The following is a 9,331-nucleotide window of genomic DNA, read 5'->3' on the forward strand; positions in this document are numbered from 1 at the left end:
TCAAATATTTCTATAAATCGTCACTTTGGTGTAGCTTAAAATTATTATGGGCCGGCCCACTATATTATACATTTCGATATAATGGGCCGGTCCATTTCAACGAAGGAGGAAGTAAGAATGGAAACAGGAGCAGAGTGAGTTCACACATCATCTTCGCATTGGTTTCATCGCCTAGTCTTACTTGCCTTCTTCTATATACTTGGTCCTCCTGCACTTGTGGACGCGCTCCGAGGGCGCCGTGCGAGGAAGAGAAGCTGCGAGAGGGGCGACGGCGGCGGCGGCGGCGGCGACGATGATCCTGATCCGACACCTCCGCTGGCGCCTTCGCCCGCTGGCGGCGCTGAGTGGCCCCTCCTTCTCCACCCTCACCGCGTCTGCCTCCGCCGCCGCCGTGGAGACCGAGAGGACCATCCGCGACGGACCCAGGAACGACTGGAGCAGGGACGAGATCAAATCCATCTATGACTCCCCCATCCTCGATCTCCTCTTCCACGGTGTACGCCCTCCTCTCCCTAGACTCTTTACTGATCTCCTAAATGATTCGATTATCTATGCCCTTTTGAAATGTGTACGTAGAACCGAACTCGTTGTACTCTCGGTTGTCATTCCAGCTGATAAAGTTGGTCCTTTGAAGTGTTTCATGTAGGTCTTGCCAAGCGTGGCGTGGAATTAATGTCAAGAGCTGAAATTGTTGTTCTGAGCATGTTTAATCCTTAGCATAACATGGAAGTTGTTAGCTGTTTCAATTGAACGGTGGTTTTTAGTAAGTAGGAGTAGCAAGTAACATACAAGAGTAAGTCTCTTATATGTCGTACAAGATTGTAGCTATAGCTACCAAGGCTATTATTCATGTGTCTCAAATATTCTGGACAAGTTAGTGCTCCCTTTCTCGGGGACAGATCGGTGAGCAACGATCTATATCATGCAAGTAACAGCCTGGCTAACCAATTGATTCTTGTTTAATTGCTAGATCGGGTGCTCATTACATTATCTTAGTAAAAAATGCAAGTGTTAATTTCGACCATGGATGGTTAGTAAGAATTGCTAGATTGAGCCTAACTCCATGTCATAGAGAGCTTTGGTCTCCTCATGTTTTGTGATTCATCTTAACCGTAAATCATATTCGGACCAAGTCTCGGCATGCAGATATGATCACAAATATCTAGTTGGTTGGGATATTGTTTTTACATTTAATTAATTGGTGGTATACTGAAGTGCATGCCATGGAAAAACTCTTCCTCGTTGGACATCCCATCACATTAAAATGAGACTAGGTGGGAAAAGGAATGGAAGAAGATATGCGATGCATATGGCTTATACATGTTCATTCACCTTTAATGGATAGTTATACAATGAACCAGAGATACTAAGCAAGATATATGCTTTTCTAAATTTAGAAAATTATTTTATCCTATCCTGTATTCAGTGTTCTCTTTGAACATTTAGACATCTCTTTTCTCCGAGTATTTTTAATTATTAGACTCTGTTTGGCCTTGTTTCTCAAATGAATCCATCGATTCTTGCAGGCTCAAGTCCATAGGCATACCCATAAGTTTCGGGAAGTGCAGCAATGCACTCTTCTATCCATAAAAACCGGTGGATGTACTGAAGATTGTTCGTATTGTCCCCAGTCATCAAGATATGATACTGGTTTGAAAGCCCAAAAGCTGATGAACAAGGATGCTGTCTTGGAGGCAGCAAAGAAGGTAAACTTTTTGGACATTCTGATAACTAAAATTGATACATCAAATATATGTATTTGGTAGTAAAAAGTTCTTATGCACGTCAATTTGTTACTTAGTTTTGTGAATGCTGTGCAAAAGTATCATGTTTGGTAATTGGTAGCATCTAGTCAATGCTCTTACTAGTCATCTCCTTTATGGTTAGATTGATTAAGGAAGAAAACATGCCAAAAAATTTTCCAGTACCTTTTCTGATACAAGGCACAGTCTACATGGAATCTTGTCCTATTTTAAGCATATTTTATCACAGCCATGCAAATGTATCTTATCCCATAATGACTTTCAGTATCTGCACTGACTAGTGTATAACTGTGGGCTTCTTTGTCCTTTAAAATTTTGGATTATTTTTTTTTTATTTTCTTTAGGAGTGTTAAAATTTGGGCATACTCTGACACATAAGTCAGATGTGACAGGAGAAATTTAAAGTAATCGATACCAGCTGGACTTTTATTCTGGTCCAACAGTTCATTTAAAATGACTTATATTACTAGTAACAAAATCTATGGATTATTGCCTACTTTTAATTCTAGTGCTGTAACTTATCAAAGAAATGCTGTTCATTTGAAACCACTATTGTTCCAAAACTCATCAATCATTAAGGATCTGAATCTGACCCTTAGAACAGTTCTGATATCCAACTAACATGGCTATCTGTTCTTTTGTTTTTTAAGAATAAGGATCTAACAATGATGATGATCACAGCATTGGGAGTCTTCTCCAGAGAAATATTAGTTGTTGGCAAAGAAATTTATCTACTACTTGTGTATAGTAAAGCCACTATACTGCAATTTGACATGTATATGTATATATGATTGTCAGTTAGAAACAACAAATAATACCAAAGTGCCGAACCTCCAAGGATTTATTGAATTTGGAAAAGGACATCTAATTAGAAAGTTCTTTCTTTTGTTTTCCTTTACTGAGTGAGTTGTGAAATCCATGACATGCCAAGAATACAAAGGGATGGGGGGTTGGGTGGGAGAGGTACATGGTTTGATTATACCATTAATAGGTTTTGGAAATTGTTAAGTTGAAGCTTGTGTTACTGTTAATAGATCCTGTGAAAACATTGTAAATTTGTTGCTGTTAGTGATCTCCAAAGTTTTCATGCTGATTTGATGAACCAGATGCTCAGTATATACTGATCCAGAAATCAGTTACCCTAACATGATTATTCATCTAGCTTCAATTTTTTAGAACAAATTTTCCATGATATTCATTGTGCATTGACCTTCCATAGTGGTTAATAAGTTCCCTGCTAATTGAGTTTCCATTTGTTTTTTTCTTGATGGTTGCCATCAACATGTTGAATCTGTTGGCACAACTTCAATTTCTCTTTGATATTTGCAGGCAAAAGAGGCTGGAAGCACACGTTTTTGCATGGGTGCTGCATGGAGGGATACATTTGGTAGAAAGACCAATTTTAACCAGATCCTTGAATATGTGAGTGAGATAAGGTATGTGTTACAAGACTTATACTAGATCACCTGATATATGTACTCTCCCAAGGATTCTCTTTAACCAATAGAATTCTGTATCTTTCACAATCATCGTTGCTTGCATACATTGTATATTGGCAATTCTTCATTGATTCTGATGTCTGATGCATTAATATTCGTGTTGGTGGAAAATGTACGAATTCAATAGATCTCTTTCTCATGGTAATGGTGTCATTTCTATGTTTGGAATATCTTTAATAATTTGGCTAGATCTTGTTCCACATCTTTTGTTTCATCCAAAAACTTTGCACGAATAGTATGTCAAAGTAATTGATGTCTGTAGGGCCATGGGTATGGAGGTATGCTGCACCTTGGGCATGCTAGAGAAGCAGCAAGCAGAGGAGCTTAAGAAAGCAGGGCTCACAGCCTACAATCATAATCTAGATACTTCAAGAGAGTACTACCCCAACATCATAACCACGAGATCTTATGACGAAAGATTGGCAACACTTCAGCATGTCCGTGAGGCAGGAATTAGTGTATGTTCAGGTAATGCAGCATTTGTTTCCGTAGAGCAACTAATCGACAATCATCTGAACTCACCTTTGATAAACATAAAATTCAAACCAATCAATGTATTTGAGAAGCTAATATTTGCTGCAGATGTGGTTAGGAATATTACTAAATTTGGTTTTCACTATTGTAGCCATTAGTAGAAGTGATGTAAAGTTTGACTATGCCACTGAAAACTCTTATGTTCCTGCTTCCTCCAATGACTGAGTTGGAACGTTCGTCTTCTTGTCAAAATGTTAAAGACATGCACCATGTTGGGGTGGTAATTTTTGATATCTCATTTCTTGCTGGTAAAATCCTATTCTTTTCTAAATAGGAGGAATTATAGGCCTTGGAGAAGGAGAGGAGGACCGTGTCGGGCTGTTGCATACCCTGGCAACCCTCCCTATGCACCCTGAGAGTGTTCCCATCAACGCTTTGGTTCCCGTTAAGGGTACACCTCTTCAAGATCAAAAGGTTGTATCTTCTTTTCGATGTATTTGGTTTTATTGGCCTCACATAATTGTGTGCAGGAAAATAATATTCTTCACTGCTTCATTATGGCATCAGTCTGTTGCATCTCAGTGGTTATATTTGTTGTAATAGTGACTAAAACATGCTTTGCAAGTAAACTTATGACCTCATTTCATGTGTAGTGCTAATGCATCTCTGTAGATGTTCCTGCTTGACTTTGTGCTAATGCATTTCATGACGATCGCCATCAATTTCTACAATGCATTATAAATCTCTTTGAGCATCACGCGTCTAACCCTCCTAACCCTTGCTTTGCCTTCAGCCTGTTGAGATCTGGGAGATGATTCGGATGATCGCCACGGCTCGCATTGTGATGCCAAGGGCAATGGTGAGGCTATCCGCCGGAAGGGTTCGGTTCTCGATGCCCGAGCAAGCACTGTGCTTTTTGGCTGGCGCCAATTCCATTTTCACAGGAGAGAAATTATTGACAACCCCAAACAACGACTTTGATGCTGACCAAATGATGTTTAAAATCCTTGGCTTGACTTGCAAAGCCCCAAGCTTTCCTGAAGCAGAATCCACACTCGGGCCACAGACATGCGAGGAAGCCATCTCTAATGTAGGTTAAAACCACTGCTCTAGTTTCCAAATACCAGTGACACTGCTGTTGCAATTTCTATCACCGATAACACCATCTTGTGGTGCTGTCTTGTCTTTTTTTTTTTTTGGCAAAAATGAGTTCTGGAAATATTTAATTCCACCAGGGAGATCTGAAACTTTCTGTTCATGGACTGGCCAAATTTAGGTACATGAGAATTAGGTTGTCTTGAAAAGGTGTTGATTGCTCTTTCATATCATATCAAGAACGCGAATGCAGATTGGTTGCATGTAACGATCAACAACAGCATGACAGCTTCACATCATAATTTCCAGATGTGAAGCTATGATGGGCAAATATCAACATTGAATGCAAGGAGTACAATCACAGCACAATCTACATGCTTCTGTCCGGTGTAACATTAGTTCTATGAGCATATATCACAACAATTAATGCCAGTGTCATACAGCGTTGTCATCTTAGGATACCTGTCATCCATAGATATTTGTTACACCAATCATATATCCCATGTAATCAATGTGATTGCTACATATAGTTCTTGGGACCCTCCCTAGTTCTGTGCAAATTAATGGCATCTATAAATCATGATACAAAATTTTGATTACCGAACCCTTATCAGTTTTTTTTTATCGAAGGATAAATGATCAAACAAGTTTTAAATCAGGATCTTACGAGTTTTAAATCAAGATCTTACGATAAACTGTCAATGTCTTTACCAGCTAAGCTAACTGATATTTTTAAATCATGACATAACATGACAGCTAAGATTTATATATATTGACATCGACACTATTATATTACTTAACAAGTGTTTATGTTAATATCTATTTGTGCAATTCATATGATCCGTTCTGATTCGAATCCGTATGTATAAGAAATAAATTTTTCGATATGATCGAAAGTGATTCGAATACTCTTTCGATTATTGATTTTCATGAAAATTGATATACAAATGATACAATCCGATTTAGTTTGAATATGCATACATAAGAAATATTCTGATATGATCGAAGACGGTTCGAATACTTGTTCAACGATCGATCTATGCAAAAATGAAGTTGATCGAATGGGGTTCTCCAAACCGAATCGAGTAACAAGTAGTAGCATCTCTTTTGGTTTCATCAACCAGCATGAAAAAAGAATATTTTTTATTCATATTTACAATAATACATGAAACGTTAAGAAATACGTAGCTTCTACAGGACGGCAACTTCCAACATTAGTGTCTCGCTCTCCCTCGACACTGAGTACGATTCCTCTCTTTCCTGCCTCCCTCCGTGTGGGACTCCGACGAGGAACTCTCTCCGGCAAAAGTACAGCGGCATCCGAAGGCACAGAGGTTGGATTCACTCTGCCGAAGATGGGCTCGGTGTTCGACTCCGACGGATTCGTTCCTCTCACAACCAGAAGCGGTCAAGAAAGATGCAGCCTTTGTATCAGCTGCATAACCTAATGGTACAAGCCACCGCTTGAGCCCAATACCTCAGCCTTGCTTTAACTTCATCTGGATCATCTCCTGTAACAATTAGAAGTGAAATCTGAATTCAGCAAGATTACTTCAATGGTCAAAAAGATCAGATCTTTCCAACGGAATACGAAGACACCGAGAGACGAAGGGCCCGATCGGTGGATCGTAGGGGGAAATTTTAGTTGTTCTTGCCATTGCTCAAACCAGATGAGGAATATGAAGCATCCGTAATCGAGGATTGCTCCAAATCCTACACGGAGAGGTAAAAATCGAACCTTCCGCGTATGTCTACGACGAACAAAAGGGAATCCTTCGAAAAGGAAGCGAAGAGAGGGTGCGGGAGCTATTTTTATAACCTGGGCTGGAGATCCTCCAGTTGGCTATGGGAGGAGACGGGGGCGACGGGCACAGATCCATGGACTCGCCCGAGGAGGAACGATCTAGCGATAGCTGCTGTTGTTGCTGCTCGTCCAAGAATCTCTGGCTCATCGAGTAGCAGAGCTCCAGCGCCGGGAGCGTGTTGCAGAGCTCGGGGATCTCCTCGTAGCTGAACCCGAACCCCAGGTCGAGGCACCCCTTGAGCTCCTCCAAGTCCTCATCCGTCAAGCTCTTCGTCCTAGCGACGCCACCCGACGCCAAGTCGCCGCCGTCTCCCGCGTCCACGTACCCCTCCAGCATCACCCCGCCGCTCTTCCGCGGCCACGGCTCGCGCTCCCTCCACCCCCTCCAGTGGGCATTCACCTCCTCCCGTTCTTCCTCTTCCATGGGCGCTACCATCGGCTCCTCCACCTCCATCTCCCCACTCTCTTCAGCAGCAGGGCTCGAGGGCATCGAAACAGGGGACTCCATTCGAACGATTCGCTCCTCTCCCTCGGTGATGCGCGTCGGCTTTTAAACGCGTTCACTTATGATGATGATGATGATGATGATGATGATGGTGATGGGGAATGCATGGTCATGGGAGGCATGTGACGGGCGATACGGTTCTCGCCTCCTTTGATTGGATACGACGCTACAGCCAAGTCACTCGTTGTCCAATCACAGAACTGGTAGAGTTTCGAGGTAAAAGAGAGAGGTGAAGAAATATTTCGAGGGTCTTCGATTTCGTGTTTGGGGTTGCGAGTTCGGTGATCCAACGGCATGTGGTGGGGGAAGTCGCAAGGGGCTGGCGGGTCCCAGCCACGTGGTGCGCCCAGGTGGACCACACACGTGTTGCACCGCTGCGGCCGAACTGCGCAGTGGCGTGGGATGTTTCGTCACGTAATTCGTGGTGATGTTTCCGAGTTTCTGTCAGTGGCAAGCGGTAAATTTTGATCCAACTTACTCTATATATATATATATATATATATACTTCCAAATCGTAAGAGTGAAGCACAGGTGGGGACTAAAAGGGTTCTGATGCCCCCTCCTTTTCCTGCTAATCCTGTCCTACTTCTTTCTACCAACCACAGAGAGGGAACCTTTCTTCCCATCTCCGAAGAGTTGAGGTTTCCAGCAGACAAAGATTGCTCGATCATGATCCATTCGGTAGCACTGCTAACCACAGGATTTGGACATCCAGCTTTGAAGAAGCGGCTGAGAGATGTGGCTTGACCACGAAAAGAGAACCTCTTTGAAGGTGGAAGAAAGGCCAGCAGAGTGCAGGGACCATACGAGACCAACAATGTGGTTGAAGGCTGGTGAAGAGATGGATGTGGGAGATGGCATCCTTTTCGTCGTCTCAACCTTCTCCGGCTACAAGCTGTCTATGGGCAAGAATCTAAAGCTGCCCTGCCGATCCTTCACAATGTTCGGAGCCATATCAGTCGGCACACACGAACTTGTCCTCTCGACTCTTGACCAAGTTTTTAATTCAAGATGAATTTTGTTCCAAATAAGGATTATTTTGGTTGATGTTTTAACTATTTTAAGTCGACTATATTGATCTTTTATCGTCGTGCAACTATCAAATCACTTATACGTAAGTAGTTATATATATTAAGATGAGTTAAGATTCATGTTCACGAGACGTGACATTGTCAATATGTAATTCGTAGCGATAAAATTATTTTTCTTAAACTTTAAAATTTATATATTACTTTATTTTTGAAATATTAAGAAATAGGAGGCATGCTTCCTTTTAAGCATTGGTTCACCAGCTGAGATGTTGGTGTCAATCAAGTGAAATACTAAAATTTTAGTTGACATGTGAGAGGCAAGGTTTATTATGTAAATATAACATGATGATTAGCAATGAAGCAAATGATTCCTTTAATTGATGATCTTATTCCCACTTTGAAAGCATTAAAAAAATTATTTTTTTTTTTTTATGTTCTTCATTCATGATAAATCTTATCCCAAGACAAATCTTGTGAAAGCAGGATTAGATATCATGAAATAAGCTGCATGCTTTTGCACCCCTGTTAGTATCAACCAAGTGGAATATTCAACTGTAAGTATCAATAGAGTGGAATATTAAAATTATAATTCACATGTGAGAAGCAAGTTTGATTTGTGTGAATATAACCTGATAATGGCTTAACTAAGAAGCAAATAATCAATTGCCTCCTCCATTGATGATAAACAAGGACCCAAGGAGAGAAGCAATTATTGAAGTGAGTGAGTGCCCTTTGGCCTTTGGAAAGAAGCTTGATACTACCTAAGAGTGAAGCAACAAGTGATCATTGTTCCCCCAAATCATGCTCTCAATGATGCTTTAACACAGTGGAAGATAGAGATACACATATATTTGTTTTCCCTACAAGCAAATTCATTTTATAATGAAAAAAGAAAACTTATTAATGTACAATATCTTTCTTCATCAGTAGATCAAGAAGTAGTACATATCAGATCTTTGGTTAATATTACATTCGATATAGTATCAGATCTGATCTGACGTGAAGCAGCAAAAAAGGATTTTTTTTATATTCTGATAAGGCAGATAGTTTCCCATGAACTTTTCTATTGGATGCATGGCTGTCGAAGCTTTACCTCTCTTCCAAGTATCAACACACGTGGTTCTGACGAATTCTTCTTTCGATCGACCCCATCTCCTCGA

At 40.9% G+C, this 9,331-nt stretch overlaps 2 protein-coding genes across 2 annotated transcripts; one reads left to right on the plus strand and one right to left on the minus strand.

The window, feature by feature from the left end:
• The first annotated feature begins 156 nt into the window (after positions 1–156).
• Positions 157–4,994, plus strand: LOC135597115 (biotin synthase, mitochondrial-like). The gene is made up of 6 exons (XM_065089645.1): positions 157–496; positions 1,527–1,706; positions 3,093–3,199; positions 3,525–3,730; positions 4,071–4,210; positions 4,530–4,994. The coding sequence occupies exons 1-6, from the start codon at positions 293–295 to the stop codon at positions 4,833–4,835; spliced, it is 1,143 nt and encodes a 380-aa protein (XP_064945717.1). The 5' UTR covers positions 157–292; the 3' UTR covers positions 4,836–4,994.
• A 963-nt stretch (positions 4,995–5,957) lies between these two features.
• Positions 5,958–7,167, minus strand: LOC135597116 (uncharacterized). The gene is made up of 2 exons (XM_065089646.1): positions 6,651–7,167; positions 5,958–6,342 (listed from the first exon to the last, which is right to left on the minus strand). Exons 1-2 carry the CDS (start codon positions 7,141–7,143, stop codon positions 6,263–6,265), a joined length of 573 nt encoding a protein of 190 aa, XP_064945718.1. The 5' UTR covers positions 7,144–7,167; the 3' UTR covers positions 5,958–6,262.
• Positions 7,168–9,331: the final 2,164 nt, after the last annotated feature.

This window comes from Musa acuminata, chromosome BXJ1-11 (genome assembly GCF_036884655.1).
Source record: "Musa acuminata AAA Group cultivar baxijiao chromosome BXJ1-11, Cavendish_Baxijiao_AAA, whole genome shotgun sequence".
NCBI classification, from domain to species: Eukaryota; Viridiplantae; Streptophyta; class Magnoliopsida; order Zingiberales; family Musaceae; genus Musa; species Musa acuminata.